Here is an 18,197-nt window from a genome sequence, read left to right on the forward strand (position 1 = left end):
GGTTCAACACAAATTTGTGTGCAAACGCTCAAGGCAATCGACAAGATTATCGTCACGCATTGACATTTTGTGTTCATGTTGCATATTTACGCTTTTTTGCAGAAATTCAACCAGGCAGTTGTATCAAAACAGCAAGCTTGTTTAGTAAACATAATGCAATGTAGACAGCGTTCGGTAAAGGCACAGTTATAACTATAGCTATAAGTGCCTTTACCGATAAATAGAAATTAATAAACTACATTTAAAGATATTGTCATTTTTTTTTTAATTCTTAGGGCCTCATAAGTCATCAACTACATGATTTGCTGCCACAGCTAAAAGCCAGCTGATGTATTTCTTGTACGTGATCTCGCTTTTGTGTTTTTCATGTGAGTTATTTGCACAAACGTTGGCTTTTATTATTAACTGTGTTGTTAAACATTTTCAAGCTTTGTTGTCATATATTCCACCTTTGCATTACCGGCTTGCCACTGATTGTGATTGGCAATTAATTTCGTGTTTTTCAATATTTCGTTTTTGTTGTTGAGCAGTTGTTCTCGGTCAAGATTCAATCGAATGTCCACGTGTCAGTTCGAGATTGGACAAAGATAGAACCTGTAGGAAAGCGTGCAAAACAACCGCCGACTGTAGAGGTCCGAAAAAACGATGTTTGTGCGACGATTTTTGCGGAAAATCATGTTACAACCCAAGTAAGTCACTTTAAACCGCATCACAATAGACAAACGACAGACAGTGTTTCGACCTATGGGGTCTCATAACTGGAGCTGCTGACGGAAGATTGGCTGCATGAACTATAGCAGCTGTCCAACGGCATTCCAGTTTGTTGGAAGCAACAAGCTAAAAGGCCATGCCTAACCAACCTGTTCGATGCCATAACTAAGCATAAACTACAGAAGAACTGGTACATGATGGTAACTGTTAGGGAACCAAAGTAATGCCGTCACTAATGATGCAGTGTCGCTAAATAGCCAACACGACCTAAGCCTTGTCACCAGCTGCACTGATGAGACTTTTTGAAGTCGAAATAGTGAGCACTGCCTGCAGCTTACCCATCAAGTATTGGTTCCATGGTTTTATACAATATTGACAAACTTTTGTGGAAAAACTAAAATCTTGTGATTTAATTAAACATATCAATCATGATTCTTTCGGAAGTGCGGTCAAATAATACCACAACATTTGATTTGCTCAGATGCAACGTGTGTTGATCTCGTCGCTCCCGAATTCGGTCGTATTACTGGAGAAGCGCGAACTTACGGCAAAGTGGTGACGTATTCCTGTTTCGAGGGATATCTTCTGAACGGAACCAGTAGAAGAACGTGTCGATCCGACAAACTGTGGAGTGGAAAGACCCCGACGTGTTACGGTGAGAAATTCAAACAATGTTGAAAAATTATTTTGTCCTTATAAGCACTCATGTTCAATAACTGAACAATTCAACTGTGGGCCGTGAAACCAAAACCGCATTAAGTTCACGTGTTTGTCGGTTCCAATCCTGTCCTGGTAGCTTGTGTTTCCTTGAGCAAGAAACGTTAACGGCTTTAACGTTAAACCCAGTGGTTCCCGATGGGTTGAACCAAATTGAGGAATATTCGATAGTAATGTAGCCTTCCATTTGAGCACTTTACCAGTTCCAATAACCTCGTTGATGTATATAAACTACGCTAGTTTACGAATCGAATTATTGACTGTGTGGCTTGGCCCTATAAAACCGCGTTCCTTACTTGTCTGTCAACCGTAAAAAACAAGTTTTCATTTTCTTTCAAGCTGGTTGTTCTGCACCAACTTCGAGAGGATTGGCTGATCCAGACCAATACAAGTCCGAATACAAAGTTGGAGATGCTGTGACCTACAAGTGTCGTGATGGTAAGTCTGGATAGGCAAAAATCGAAGAGCAAATAGGCTACAGTAAACCTAGGTTAAACTGGGTTCGGTCAATCCAGATCTTCGCCTAATTCGGACAAAACTTAGGTATAAATGATTTGTGATGTGGTAAGGCTTTAACTAATTGATTAATCTGGATCTTTATCTAAATTTTTTAGGTCCGAACAGGTCCGGATTAACCAAAGTAATAACTTGAGTCATTGCATTCTGTTAACCTCAGGTCATTACGTCGTCGGAACTGCGGTGGTCACGTGTCGAAGGGGCGGGTCGTGGGCGTCGGCTGGTGATGGATTTGAAATTGAATGCCGAAGAGTAAATTGTGGAGTTCCACCACAACTAAACAATGGATACTTTGAGGCAAATGATGGACAGGATTTCGGGGCTAAAGCTTATTACTTCTGCAATAAAGGTATTTAGTGCACAGTATACACGTGTTTTTTTTGTAAAAGTGTAAATAACATGTTTTAATGTAAGTATGTTAGTTTATTTTTCTTTGAGACCAAACGGTTGTCATTGAGATATAATAGTTTTAAAGGTATTTTTTCTTGATTATTGTTTTTTAAGTAAGTTAATGGTGATATTTTGTGAAGGTTTTGTTTTAACTGGAAGCCGAAATCATCTGACTTGTGGTGTTCGAGGTCAATGGATAGAGAATATCCCAGCATGTAAAAGTGAGTGCAATTTTTTTTATGTTATAGAGTATTTGGTTATTTTTACATTTTTACAAAAAGTTTGAAAATAGCTGTAAAATTGAAGTAAGGACGAATCAAGTGATTTTAATTTAGTTAGAGGTGTTTATGGTCTTTTGTGGCGTTGCATGATGATATGTCTTTAAAACGATAGAAAATTTGTTTAAAAATTTTGGATGCGCTTGCCTCAAATGATCAAATAGAAAGTGATGTAAAGGAAGATGTTTGCATTATAGCATTATTTAGTGTATGCTAGTGCTAGAAACTTAATGTGATATTTTGCGTTGAGATTAATCAGTTGTGGATGTTAGAAAAAGTCTGGAGTAACTATGCCATGTTAAATTTTCCACACAGCTGTGAATGTTTTTCAAGTTGAATACTGGAAGTGTTTTCTCCTTGAACAATGTTAACAAGTCAACTTGTAACTTAGGTTCAATATTAACAAATCTACTTTTCACAGTAAAGTCATGTCATGTTCCATCTGCTCCATTACATGGTTCAATTTCACCAGCCAAAGAACGAATCAATGTTGGTTTAAGTATCAGATATTCTTGCAACAATGGTTATTTGTTATCTGGTGCAACAGTTGCAACTTGTTTATGGACAACTAAATGGTCAAAACCTTCACCAACTTGTCTTTGTAAGTTAAGAAAGGTTTTACCTAGTAACATGACAATTTGAAACAAATACTGAGTATCATTCGTTCATGATGAAAGGTGTGTTGTATGGGACGTTAAAACGACGATTTTTTGCAATAAACTGCTGGAAGATCGATACCTGTTTATAATGCCTGGCAGCAATAGCTTTTTAATAAAGTAGAAATATTGATGCAAATAGTACTAACTTTTACTAAGTGTTATTTTTGTTGTGCAAAAGCCCATGAAAGCCACAATTGTACTTTCATCATTTTCTATACTAAAATATTGGCTAGTTTGTTTCTGGTTATAATTATTACAACCATGAATTGTGTATCATATTTCTTTTTGTTTTTTTAACATTCACCTTTTCCTATAGTTGGTAAATATATACACGGGTTATAGAAATAATATATTTTTACATTTAAGTTTAAATTTGCTTTTATTAAGTTGTACGATGCCCTGCCCCAGAATCTCCAGCTTTTGGTTCAGTTGACAGCAGCCAATCAGATTTCACGTACAACACTCAGATCACCTACAACTGCCAACAAGGCTACAAGATTAGTGGGAATTCAAAAGCGAGGTGCAACGAGAATGCAACATGGGGGGAAGTGCCAACCTGCGTAGGTAAAAAAAGAAAAAATATATAAAATAGCAAAAAAGTTAACTATTCAACCTGCAATAATTATATACCAGAGCTTTAAAATCCAGTTCATCCCAAAGCAATAAGCCGAAACAACAATAAGTACGCTGCAGACAATGTGTAATTGTGTACTAATTTAGTTGGTGGATTAAAGTTTGTAGGGGGAACTTTAGGGGCTATTGAATTGTATTAAGTTTTTGACTGGTATTCAAAAGCTAAAATCGAATTTTAAAAAAATGTGCAAAATTGGCAATGGTTAAATTGTGTTTTTTTAACTGCACAGAGCATCACTATTTTAATTTTGTTTTCCAGTCAACAAAGATTGCAACTTTGAAGATTTTAACCAGCCACTTTGTGGGTTTGTGAGTCCTAATTCATACTGGGTGCGGACATCCTCGGACAATGTTGCTACTGGAGCAATAGGTTATGTGGCAAGAGTGACTTTTCCGGAATCTTCTGCTTCCGCAAATGCTGTATTAGAATCACCATTGTTGTCGTCACGGCAACCACAATGCCTCAAGTTCAGATATTTGGTGAAAACTTCGAGCAGAACAGAAGATTTTCAAGTGAAACATAAACGAGGGTAAATTAATTGTTTTTGTTTTCAATTGTCATTTTAACAAATAAAACAATAAAAATTACTGTTGGTAAAACTCTTGTGTCTGTAAGGTTGTTGTTTTAGACAAAAGCGTATTGTTTTTTTAAATAAAATGCTCTGTTAACTGCAGGATGCTGACCAAACAGATTGTTTGTTTTACTTTGATGCCTCTAGTTGCACAAAACAGTGAATGGTATCATACTTTACAAACTGCAAATTGGTTTAGATAAAATTTACTTTCTGAATATATATTGATGATTTTTTATGCTGACCCTTTAAAACCTATAATTTCGGGTTATTTAAGGACAGCGAAATGAACTTTGGTCATCAAGCCATGTTTTCTATTATTTGCCACTTTGTATGAGAACAGACATAAGCTTTTTGTTTTTGCAGGACAATAATTTGGAAACTTCCTCGTACCACAACCGACATCCCCAAAATATGGCTCAGTACAGATATTGTCATACGTGTCAGTGCCTCGTCACCCGCCATACAATTTGTGGCATCCAGGTCTGCTGAAGTGGATCTGGATGACATTGAAGTTGCACCAGAAAATGAATGCGGTAAGTTGTTGCTTTCAGATGATTCGGGTTCAATGCAAAAAAACAGAATCATCTGAAGCATTCTCTCCTAATTTTATCAATCTTGGATTTTAAGTTATAAGTAATCCAAATTATAATAATATTTTCAGTGTATTTTATTTCAAAACCCCAGATTTATTTAGGCAACCTCTAATTGTTCAGATAAGAAAAAAGTAATTATTCAATTATAATTGATGTTCTAAAGTTGTAAATTGTGATTTTTTGTCAACACTAAAAACAGTATGTTTTGTTTGACCAATCTAAACCAAAAAACTGTTTTATTTTAACTAGTTTCAAAACCTTCTAATTTCTGTATTAACAACAAGTTTAAACCAAAATTGTTTTCAGTTGATGATTGTGAAATTAATCCGTGCCAAAACCAAGGAACTTGTTTGAATCTTATTGGAGGGTTTAAGTGCATTTGTCCTGCACGATATTATGGGAGACGCTGTGAAGCATGTGAGTTAGAAGTTGATTTGTTCAGTATTTATTTTATGTACATAAGGGGGTAGCGCAATTCGACAAAGAATTAGTTTGTTTGTAAAACTGTTTTCTGTCAGGTCGACTACTTTTTCTGCTTTTATGTAAACTTTATTGAATATGTAACAAATCAAAAAAAACTGACAAACTGGATCACTTTGTCTATCGTGCACTGTTGTCGCATTCAGTGTTATTTACCCTGATTAAGACGACCTGTATAGGACGTCGAAACATCGGAATAAAATTACATTTGCCAGAAGAGCTTTACAAAGTTAAACTTAAAGACAGTTTTAAGTTTAACTAACAAATCTACTTTTCACAGTAATGTCATGTCTTGTGCCATCTGCTCCATTACATGGTTCAATTTCACCAGACAAAGAACGCATCAATGTTGGTATAAGTATCAGATATTCTTGCAACAATGGTTATTTGTTATCTGGTGCAACAGTTGCAACTTGTTTATGGACAACAAGATGGTCAAAACCTCCATCAACTTGTATTGGTAAGTTCAAAATCAGGTCTTATTTAGTAACATTATAATTTGAAACAAATACTGAGCAACATTCGTTCCAAAGCATCTTGTATTAGACAACGAAACATCGATTATTTGTAATAAAACTGCTGGAAGAGCAATACTCATTCATGCAATATGCTTGGCAGCAATAGCTTATTTATTAAAGTAAGCATATTGATTCAAAACTTGTAGCATATTTAGCATATTGATGCCAAACTAAAATATTACTAAACTTTTACTATGTGTTATTTTTGGTGTGTTAAAGCCCATGAAAGTCACAATTGTACTTTGGCTGGCATTTACCAAATATTTTTTATTTTTTCCCTAAGAAGTTTGTTGTTTTTTCAGCCAGAAATTTGTGTAATTTTTTGGAATAAATTTGTATTTTGCCATTAAGCCTAAATGTAAAATTACTTTACCACTCTTTGTTTTTTCCTAGTAACTTGTCTAAAACCAGTGCACAAAGCAAACCTCATTGTGAGTCCAGTTAAAACAAACTATGTAAAAGGGAACAGAGTGAGATACTCGTGCAGACAGGGATTCAGAGTGGTTGGATCAACACAGGCTACATGTCAGGCCAATGGGAAATGGTCGGCTTCACAGCCCACTTGCAAAAGCAGTCAGTTTGTTTTCTTACATTTATTTAAACAATAAAAAGTTATCGTTTCTAAATTTTGAACATGATTGTAATGAACAGTGTTTAAATGTGCAAAATTGGCAATGGTTAAATTGTGTTTTTTTAACTGCACAGAGCATCACTATTTTAATTTTGTTTTCCAGTCAACAAAGATTGCAACTTTGAAGATTTTAACCAGCCACTTTGTGGGTTTGTGAGTCCTAATTCATACTGGGTGCGGACATCCTCGGACAATGTTGCTACTGGAGCAATAGGTTACGTGGCAAGAGTGACTTTTCCGGAATCTTCTGCTTCCGCAAATGCTGTATTAGAATCACCATTGTTGTCGTCACGGCAACAACACTGCCTCAAGTTCAGATATTTGGTGAAAGCTTCGAGCAGAACAGAAGATTTTCAAGTGAAGCGTAAACGAGGGTAAAATATTGTTTTTTTCAATTGTCTTTGAATAAACAAAACATAAAAATTACTGTTGGTAAAACTTTTGTGTCATTATTAAGGTTGTTGTTTTAGACAAAAGCGGATTGTTTTTAAATAAAATGCTCTATTAACTGCAGGATGCTAACCAAAAAATTTTATGTTTTACTTTAATGCCTCTAGTTACACAAAACAATGAATGGTATAATGCATTACAAAGATATGATTTGGTTGAAATTAAATTTACTTTTTAAATATACATTGATGTTTTTATTTGGCCATTTGATACCTATAATTTAGGATTATTTAAGGACAGCGAAATGAACATTGGTCATCAAGTCATGTTTTCTGTTATTTACCGCTTTGTATGAGAACAGACTTTTTTAGCTTTTTGTTTTTGCAGGACTTTAATTTGGAAACTTCCTCTTACTCCAACCAGCATCCCCAAAATATGGCTCAGTACAGACATTGTCATACGTGTCAGTGCCTCGTCACCCGCCATACAATTTGTGGCATCCAGGTCTGCTGAAGTGGATCTCGATGACATTGAAGTTGCACCAGGAAATAAATGTGGTAAGTTGTTGCTTCCAGATGATTCTTGCCCAATGCCAAAAAAATCCTCTGAAGCATTCTCTTCTAATTTTATCAATTTTGGATTTTATGATAGAAGTAATCAAAATTATGATAATATTTTACCAATTTTTTTTCATCAAAGTATTATGTTTGTGTATTTTGTTTCAAAACCTCAGATTTATTTAGGCAACCTCCAATTGTTCACAAAAGGAAAAAAATAATAATTGATGTTCTGAAAATGTAAGTTGTAATTTTTTGTCAACATTAAAAACAGTTTGTGTGATCAATCTAAACAAAAAATGTTTTATTTTGTCCATTTTCAAAAAGCTTTCTGTTATTGCAACAAGTTTAAACCAAAATTGTTTTCAGTTGATGATTGTGAAATTAATCCGTGCCAAAACCAAGGAACTTGTTTGAATCTTATTGGAGGGTTCAGGTGCATTTGTTCTGCGCGATTTTATGGGAGACGCTGTGAAGCATGTGAGAAGTTATTTTGTTCGATATTTATTTTAAGTACATAAGGGGGGAGTGCATTTCGACAAAGAATTAGTTTGTTTGTAAAACTGTTTTCTGTCAGGTCGACTACTTTTTCTACTTTTTTGGCTTAGTTGCTAAAACTGGAAAAAGTGAATATGTAACAAACCAACAACAAAAATAACAAACTGAAACACTTTGTCTCTTGTGCACTGTACTAGTTGCATTCAGTGTTATTTACCCTGATAAAGACGACCTGTATAGGATGTCGAAATGTCGGAATAAAATTACATTTGCCAGAAGAGCTTTACAAACTTAAACTTGAACACATTTTCAAGTTTAACTAACAACTGCATTTTCTGCAGTAAAGTCATGCCTTGTGCCCTCTGCTCCATTACATGGTTCAATTTCAACAGCCAAGCAGCGAATCAATGTTGGTTTAAATATCAGATATTCTTGTAACAATGGTTATTTGTTATCTGGTGCAACAGTTGCAACTTGTTTATCAACAACAAGATGGTCAAAACCTTCACCAACTTGTATTGGTAAGTTCAGAAACCAGGTTTTATCTGGTAACATGACTATTGGAAACAAATACCAAGTATTATTTGTTCCTGATGAAGGGGTTTGTATGGGATGTCGAAACGATAAAACTGCTTGAAGAGCAATACTCATTTATTCATTATGCCTGGCAAGAATAGATTATGTATTAAAGTTTGTATATTGATCAAATGTTACCAACTTTTACTACGTGTTATTTTGGGTGTGTTAAAGCCCATGTAAGCAATAATTGTGCTGTATAAAATTTGGCTGGCACTTCCCCAAAATATTTTTTATTTTTTTGAGCCAGAAATTTTTGCTATTTTTTTTTATTTTTCTTTGCACATTACTACTAAGCCCAAATGTGAAACCATGTTTACCATCCTTACGATTTTTTTCAGTAACGTGTCCAAAGCCAGTGCAAAGATCGAACCTCATTGTGAGTTCAGTTAAAACAAACTATGTGAAAGGGAACAGTGTGAGATACTCGTGCAGACAGGGATTCAGAGTGATTGGATCAACACAGGCTACATGTCAGGCCAATGGGAAATGGTCGGCTTCACAACCCACTTGCAAGAGCAGTCAGTTTGTTTTCTTACTTTTGTGCATTAAAAAGTTACTGTTTGCTTATTTGAGGTAATTTGAACTAAATGGCTATGACCAGTGTGTTAAAATGTACAATAATACTCCAATATTCCGATCACAACTTTCAACCAGTAAAAAGTTTTCAGTTTTTAATATGGGATTAGAACTCACAACCTTGTGAAGGTTGTTGCAATTAAACCAAGATCTCCTGTGTTACAGGCAGGGATACTTGCCATTATACTAATCAGGACACAACTGGTTATGCTAGCTTATAAATAGTGAGAAGGGTTAGCTGAGCACATAAACATAATTTTTGATTCAGGTACAACAACTCCAACTCAACAAACAGGTCCATGTCCAAATGGATTCGAACATTCCTCACCACTGTGTTACAAGATTTTAAACCAAGGATCTGCTTACAGTGCAGCATTGGCCACTTGCAGGCAATTAGGAGCCACACTGCCAGTAATCAAGTCTACTGGCATGCAGCAGAAAATAATGGAGATTTTAGGATCAGCTACAACACATTACTTCTGGCTTGGTTTGGACAGAAGCAGCGATGTTATGAAGTGGGGCGACGGAAAAAACTATTATTTTAGTGGCTTTAATAAATTTAGATGGACTTCTTTTCAAAACGCCAATTGCTATTATATGTCTCGCATATCTGGTAACTGGTATCATGGACTTCGAAGACTTTGCGCACCTAACAAAGGAACACTGTGTATTAAACTAGACGCAGATATCAAGCCTGTCCAGGTGCAAGTAACTAATGTTGCACTAAGATCTAATATTCCCATTAGCGGTCTGTATTACCCAATGTATGGGCATGTTAACAATGGGTTTCCGATATACAAGCAGCAAGATGGTGGTGGAACAGTCTATTTGTACTCAAACCCATCCAGCAATACAGGTAACTTATTATTTTTTCTAATTACATAATACAGTATTAAGTGTTAAATTTTAGGTGTTAGTCCATGTGTTATATTGTAGCCCTATGTATATGTAAATTGTAAATAGACATGAAGCTTTCAAATGATTTTGTCAGTTGTCAGATTGAGGCGAAGACCTAAATTAACTGATGTTGATTAGTTAAAGCAGTAGTTCTCAAACTGTGCGTCGCGATGCCCTGATGCGTTGTCTCTATTTTCCAAGGGCGTCACAGAATTGTTCTGTTTCCTGGCTTTTTGTTGTTGTATCAATAAACACAACTTTAAAAATGAGTTTCCTCATTAACTTTTATTTGCTGGTGCGTCGCAAGTCTAGAAAACTTTTCCAGAGGCGTCGCAACCAAAAAAAGTTTGAGAACCACTGAGTTAAGCATTACCATTTACCACTTTCATTTGTACCACTAGTTTTGTCCAAATTAGGCGAAGATCCAAATTAACCGAATCTGTATATAATGTTCAGCTAAATATAGTTATTCATGAGAGTACCACATATAAGTTCTCATTATGTTTAAAGAGACAAAATATTTATATTTAGATCATTCCTTTATTTTTGGATCACATCCGAAATCTCAGCCAAAAGTGGAATGGGCTACAACAGTTTCAAAAGCAAATTTTGTGCAAGATATTAAAGGCCCCTGGTCCTACAGAGGTTCAAGTGGCAATACTCAGTTCATGAGCATCTCTTTAAAGGAAGCTGGTAGGTTTTTATCCTGTAAGGTGATTTAGTTGCTTCATAACAATATTGTTTTGTAGGTTTCTATGAAGGTAAATTGTACATGGGGTTGTCATGGTTGATAAATTTATTAGGAGGACTAAAACTTTTGGAATATTAGGTTTATTTGAAATGTTATTATGTTTTATTTGTCACAGTAGGCATTATGCTGTCAAGATTTTGGCATTGGCCTTCTTAGCAAAGTAAACAAAACATATTGAAATAGCAAAACATTCTGTGAGCTAGATTTGGTGTAAGTTGAGTATTTTATTTAATGTACTTGTGACTTGTCCAATGTTATATGCGTCAATTATATTTGCAATTAGAAAAGTATTATAAAAAGTTAAAAACAGTTTACTGTGTGTGCCAATGGCAAACGTTTCTTATAATTTGTCCCAGCTAAAATAACACAAACTTGCAAATAGGATAACTGTGTGTATTGTGTTATCTAAAATCTTTGTTACATTAAGCTGTTTGGAACCAGTGGTCCGGCTGGTCTCGATGCACAGCGACTTGTGGCAGCAATGGAAAGAAAACAAGAACACGAACCTGCAGTAAAACTTTACCCTCGCTGGTTTATTGTCGTGGAAGTCGAACTCAAACTCAAAACTGTATTTTGCCTGAGTGCATTCTCAGTAAGTGGTTCATAACAAAGCACAATTATTTATGACTTTAAATTGGTTAAACTTATCAGGTTACTTTGGAGAATGTCATTTAAGTTTCTTGCTCAGCAAAACACAAGTGGCTGAGGTAGGGTTAGAACTCACAACCGTTTGATCTAAAGCTGGTTGCGCTCATGGTGGTTTAAATCTATTTTAGCCAGAAATACACACGAACTAAAACTTCCACTAATTAACAAACAAATCACTTTCATTCTTCTTGGTTGCACCAATAAAGTAAATGAGTGTTTTCCCATTAGCTTCAAGTTAGACACTAATATAAAGGTTTGTTATCATTTAGTTAAGAGAAACTCTTGCTACTCGGATCCTTGCAAAAATGGAGGTTCTTGTGTTGTCAGTGGAAGTGAATATGAATGCAATTGTTTGGATGGTTATGTTGGAAAGAACTGCAATAATGGTGAGATTAATTTTTAAAGATGGAGCAGCTAATATTGAAAAAATTTGGAAGTCATATTGTTGAATAAAACAAATAAGTGTTTTAGTTGGAGAAAATTTGTTAACTTGTGTAGACACGGCTTGTCCTGCTCGAAAGTTGGCTTCTTCTGTTCTTGAAAGTCCTCTGGAAGCGGAAAACAAAACTCGTTTTCTGATCAATGAAGAGGTGATTTATCAGTTGCTTTTCTCGGATGGAAGTATTCGAAATCGAATCAAACTTACTTGCACACCTGGTGGCTGGAAAACAGTGAGAATGGAAGTGGGTGAGCATAATGAAAGTTTTGAAACTAAACTTTTGCTTCATAAAATGGGTAAGAAAAGTTTAATTGTACCACATTGGCCTTCTTTAGTTGCAGACCTTTTGAAGACAGTAATGACCCCAAAACTTGGAGTGATATGTGTACATTTAAATTTGTATAAGCTTTATACATATTTCAACATATTTGCATAAAAGTTGCTGTGAGAAAAAATTACATTGGTTTAATGCATTTTATATTACAATGTCCTTTTGCAGGAGAATGTCAGAGTAGTCCATGTCTGAATGGTGGAGTATGTCACAGCACTTCCTCTGGCTACAAATGTTCTTGCAGGGAGAACTATTATGGACAAGATTGTGAAATTAGTAAGTCCAAACATTTTGTAACTGAACCAGGCAAAATATTTACACAGTAAACATTCTGAAAATAGATTCTACTTCTACTGGTGACCAGTTAACAGTTGGCTATACTGGTTTGCTCTTGTAAAGGCATAGAGCCAATAAATAATAAGCTGCAGACAGTGCACACTGTTTTGACCTATAAGGTCTTATCAGTGCAGTACTGATACTGTGACACTGAACCGACTTCACTTTGGTTGCCAACAGTTACTTGGCCATTTAGAGCCAGTTTCTTTTGTAGCAGATGCCCAGTTGTGGCATCGAACAAACTAGGTGAGGCATGGGTTTTTTGCCTGTTACTCCAAACAAACTGGAGTGCCGTTGGATGGCTACACTAGCTAATACTATTGTCACCAGCTATACTGATAAGACCTTATAGGTCAAAATAGAGTGCACTGTCTGCAGCTGGTTTGTTCTTATTGAGCAACTCAACACACAAATTAATGTGTAAAAATCCCAAATATTAGTACAGTATTTAACTGCTACAAAAATTCATTGTAAACAAATGTGCGTGAATATTTACTGACAAATATTAAATTTTAGTTTTTGACCCCTGTCTAAGTTCTCCATGTAAGAATAACGGATTGTGCGAAACGGTGCGAAATACTTTCCAATGCACATGTGAAGTTGGATATACTGGGAGGAGATGTGAAATTGAATCTAGAACAGGTAAAAGTATATTGTGTTTGTTTGTTATTTTGTGACATTTATTAGTGATTTTAAAGCTTTGTCTGTACATCTTGTTCAACCATTGTTGCCAAATATTATATTCTATTTTAACCCTTGGTATTTGTTTTAAAACAGTTTAAAACAATGTCTTTTAAGTTTTTTGAAACTTCCACCAATAAACAAACAGGTCACTTTAATTCATCTTGGTTGTACCAAAAATATGTTTTGGTGTAAATGAATGTTTTCCAACCAACTTTGAACTAACAATAATATAAAGGTTTGTTATTGTTTAGTTAATAGAGACCCTTGTCTCTCGGATCCTTGTAGAAATGGAGTTTCTTGCGTTGTCAGTGGAAGTGAATATGAATGCAATTGTTTGGATGGTTATGTTGGAAAGAACTGTGAAAACGGTAAGTTCATTTATACCAAAGGTAGAACAACTAAAATTGTCAAAAATGTGTATGGTTTTCCGAAATTGTTGATAAATAGAATTGTGTTTTAATTGGAGCTGTAGAAGGCCTTGTCATGTGTGAATGCTTGGGGGGGGTAGGCTTTGATTGTGTAATGAGTGTGACATAATCTCAGGTTTGCATGAGTACTTCAGGTCTGTTTCCAGTGATAAAAATATGTTTCCTGGTTTGTAAAAAAATATTAAACTGGTGTAGACACGGCTTGTCCTGCTTGGAAGTTGGCATCTTCTGTTCTTGAGAGTCCTCTGGAAGCGGAAAACAAAACTCGTTTTCTGATCAACGAAGAGGTGATTTATCAGTTGCTTTTCTCGGATGGAAGTATTCGAAATCGAATCAAACTTACTTGCACACCGGGTGGCTGGGAAACAGTGAGACTGGAAGTTGGTGAGTAAGTTTGGAACTTTTCTGTTTATCAAGCCTACAAGCTACAGAAGAATTTGGTCCCCACACATGCTCATGGGTCCCCACACATGCAAAGTTGAAAATAATGCAATTCAAGAGATAACCATGAGAAAGTCAGGTGTTGTAAGGTAAAACACAGTGATCGGCACTGGGCTTAAATAATAATACTATATAGAATACAAACTATAAAATTAGATTCACCCCAGATATTGTTTGAAGTATGTCCTATTTAACGGTTTAAAAAACTGACCCATTTTAGGGGGCTAGTAGGGTAACTAATTGGGTTCGACACACAAACTAAAAATATATAAAAACCACAATGACTCAATCAATAGTACTGCAAAATTTCAGCCCAATCCGCCAATGTTTAAAATTTCGACCACTAGATGTGTTTTGAGCAACAACCGTTAATGTTTCTGACGTCATAGGGCTGTTAACAAGCCCCTAACTGCCATGGCGCAAAAACGTCCACCAAGCAACCCACCAACAAGCAACATACAACTGGTTCCCATTGTAACACTATTGCGCCAAAGAAATCTTTCGTTTCGTTCGTTTCCAGTAACATACAAATACGTTTTACACTTTAGGGGCTTGTGGGGTAAATGTTAGGACTACAGGGTTGAACACAACAATCGACACCTATAAATGGCATACTATACAAGAAATCCAAATTTCAGTCAATTCTGACACTGTTTAAAAACTCACCCATTTTAGGGGGACTGGGGTTATCAACAAAAACAAAGTGGGATGCACATCTACATGAATATATCTACCATCTTTGTAAATTTCAGCCAAATCCATCAAACATTTGATGGAAAAACGAGTCGGACAAACTTTGGGTAAAAATACCCATTTTAGGGGACTAGCGAGTAAATACTGGGTTATCAACAAAAACAAAGTGGGATGCACATCTACATAACTATATCTACCATCTGTGTAAATTTCAGCCAAATTCATCAAACATTTGATGGAAAAACGAGTCGGACAAACTTTGGGGAGAAGAAAAAAGAAAGAAAAAACAAACAAACAAACAATTTGAGTAAAATCAATATGTGTCCCCTTCAGGGAAGGGGACCCAACATTATTAAATTGGTTTATTGTAATCCAACAAACACATTTTGCAGGTAAATGTCAAAGTAACCTATGTCTGAATGGTGGAGTATGTCAAAGCACTTCCTCTGGGTACAGATGTTCTTGCAAGAAAAACTATTATGGAGAAAATTGTCAGTTTAGTAAGTCTAAACTTTTTGTGGTGTAAAACATTAAACAATAAAGTTTCCCCTTACAACCCATCCCTAACAAAACAACTGTGTTTGAATTTTTATTATCAGTTTGTATATTTTTCTTGTGGTTAATAAAAGACTAAAATATGTAATATTCAAACACATTTTTTTAACAGAGGTAGCTCGATGCAAGGACATGCCTGCTCCAGACAATGGTGCTCTTTTAAAAACTGTAAACTATCCTAATGTGACTTCTGCTGTTATATTCTCATGCGATGAGGGGTTTAGACTTGTTGGACCTGCAATAAGTATTTGCCGAGAAAACTTAAAATGGAGACCAGCAAAGTCACCAACATGCAAAGGTACTAAGAAATATATACAGTGCTGCTCATTGTTTGAAAGAACACAAAGCAAATCAATATGCCAAATAATTAGTAACCCAAAAACCTAGACCAAACAAAATCAACTGGTAAACACAATGTTGATACAGAATGTATATTTCATCTAAGGTTTTCGGCTCTTTATGTAGGTTTATACACTTTCGGTCTTTTGATATTGTTGTTAGTATATGCAAATGGGCATTTTATTAAAGAAAAATTCACATCAGTGCAGCTGGTGACAGGATATAGGCCGTATTGGCTAGTGTAGCCATTTTTAGAAGCCAAGCTAAAACTATCGATGCCGCTGAAATGCTCAATTTGATCACCAAAAAGACTTAAACTACCAAAACCCCAACAAAAAAGCTATGTTTTATTATTATTCAGTTAAGAGAGACCCTTGCTCCACGGATCCTTGCAGAAATGGAGGCTCTTGCGTTGTCAGTGGAAGTGAATATGAATGTAATTGTTTGGATGGTTATGTTGGAAAGAACTGTGAAAATGGTGAGGTTATTTACATTAAATATGGAACAATTTTACAAAATCCTTTAAAATACCTGATGACCCAACCAGCAAAATATCCTGTATAGGTAGAGTAGTTTTGATATTTACCTTTTGAGACCTGTGAGTTGACCCAGTGGTTTTTAATTTGGGTTGAGTAATAAGTTAAAGCACTCTGCTTCAACAACACTGGCAAAAACATTATATGTCTATTTATGAAATCTTAACTAAAATTTTGTCTAACTTTTTAAACTTGTGTAGACACGGCTTGTCCTGCTTGGAAGATGGAATCTTCTGTTCTTGAGAGTCCTCTGGAAGCGGAAAACAAAACTCGTTTTCTGATCAACGAAGAGGTGATTTATCAGTTGCTTTTCTTGGATGGAAGTATTCGAAATCGAATCAAACTTACTTGCACACCGGGTGGCTGGGAAACAGTGAGACTGGAAGTTGGTGAGCAGAATGAAAGTTTTCATGTTTGTTAAAACTTTTGGTCTTTCTAAATGCCTTGAAGACACAAATGACACAAACTGGACTGATTTGTTTTTACATATTTCAACATATTTGTATAAAAGTCTACATGAGAGCATTGAGCCAATACATGATAAGCTGCAGTCTGTGCACACTTTTTGATCTACAATGTCTCATTGGTGCAGCTGGTGACGAGAGATTGGCCGTGTGAGCAAATGTTGCCTCCTTATGGCACTCCAGTTTGTAGGGAGCAACAAGCTAAAAAGCCATGCCTCACCAACATGTTTGACCACAACAGAGCATTAACGACACAACAACTGGTTTCCAATGCCCAAATAACTGATTGGGAAACTAAGTGATTTCGGATCAGTGTGACAATATCAATATATGAGCATTGAGTCATAAATTATAAGCTGTAGACACCAGCTGCTCTGATGAGACCTTATGAGCCGCAACAATGTGCACTGTCTACAGCTTATCTAGTGTGAAAGGCATTGTGGGAAAAACAATTAATTGGTTTGATGCAATCCAATAATGTTTTTTGCAGGAGAATGTCAGAGAAATCCATGTCTAAATGGTGGAGTATGTCACAGCACTTCTTCTGGATACAAATGTGTTTGCAAGAACAACTATTATGGAGATAATTGTCAGTTTAGTAAGTCCTTAATCTATATTATACAAAATATCTATTATTCTGTTTGAATTTCCACTAAATGTTAAGGTTATTTAACCTAGACTGTGAAAGTCAATACGTTTACACATCTTTTAACAGAGTCAACCCGGTGCAAGAGCATTACTGCCCCAGAAAATGGTGCTTTTATAAAAAGTAAATACTATCCAAGAGTGAATTCTTATGTAATATTCTCATGCGATGTGGGATTTGAATTGGTTGGTTCGGCTGTAAATGTTTGCCTGGAAAACTTTAAATGGAGTCTAGCAAAGTTACCAACATGTGAAGGTATTACTTTTTAACAACAAAACTGTGTAATCTACACAGATGAAAAGCTGAAGAAAAATCCAAATCTTTTTGTGTGTTGTGTCATGATGTTGAAATAGTGACTTTGTTTGTGTTTGTAATGGATGTCAAATGGCATTTAAACTAGAAGTATTTTGATTTTAACAGCAATAGGTTGCTACGGCAAGCAACTACACCCGAATATCACCGTCAACGAAGCGTCACCAGATGTAAAATATCCAATCGGGCAGCGGTTAAATGCTACCTGTGCAAATCCACCTGCTAATCTCACAGTTGAATGTGTTGAAGGACCAAGATGGGAACCAAACCAATGCAATTGAGTTTATGGGTTACAATTTCTTAAGCATCAATCTGTTGTGCGAAACCGTGTTTACAAATACAAACGTTTTTTTTTTCAGTGCATGTAAAACTTTGTTTACTGTGCCTAGTGTTTGT

At 35.7% G+C, this 18,197-nt stretch overlaps 1 protein-coding gene across 1 annotated transcript; it reads left to right on the forward strand.

The window, feature by feature from the left end:
- The first annotated feature begins 153 nt into the window (after positions 1–153).
- On the forward strand, positions 154–18,164 carry LOC145205612 (uncharacterized). Its single transcript, XM_080078345.1, has 34 exons — positions 154–160; positions 531–689; positions 1,193–1,366; positions 1,768–1,866; positions 2,105–2,293; positions 2,475–2,555; positions 3,034–3,213; positions 3,659–3,835; positions 4,164–4,434; positions 4,843–5,012; positions 5,379–5,489; positions 5,833–6,012; positions 6,464–6,643; positions 6,805–7,075; positions 7,479–7,648; positions 8,018–8,128; positions 8,488–8,667; positions 9,064–9,243; positions 9,570–10,157; positions 10,730–10,891; positions 11,377–11,541; positions 11,867–11,983; positions 12,096–12,284; positions 12,536–12,643; positions 13,220–13,345; positions 13,639–13,755; positions 14,011–14,199; positions 15,342–15,449; positions 15,617–15,802; positions 16,205–16,321; positions 16,580–16,768; positions 17,334–17,441; positions 17,559–17,744; positions 17,910–18,164. The coding sequence occupies exons 1-34, from the start codon at positions 154–156 to the stop codon at positions 18,080–18,082; spliced, it is 5,718 nt and encodes a 1,905-aa protein (XP_079934471.1). The 3' UTR covers positions 18,083–18,164.
- The last annotated feature ends 33 nt before the right edge of the window (positions 18,165–18,197 follow it).

Source organism: Phallusia mammillata, chromosome 8, assembly GCF_965637545.1.
Source record: "Phallusia mammillata chromosome 8, kaPhaMamm4.hap1.1, whole genome shotgun sequence".
Classification (NCBI taxonomy): Eukaryota; Metazoa; Chordata; class Ascidiacea; order Phlebobranchia; family Ascidiidae; genus Phallusia; species Phallusia mammillata.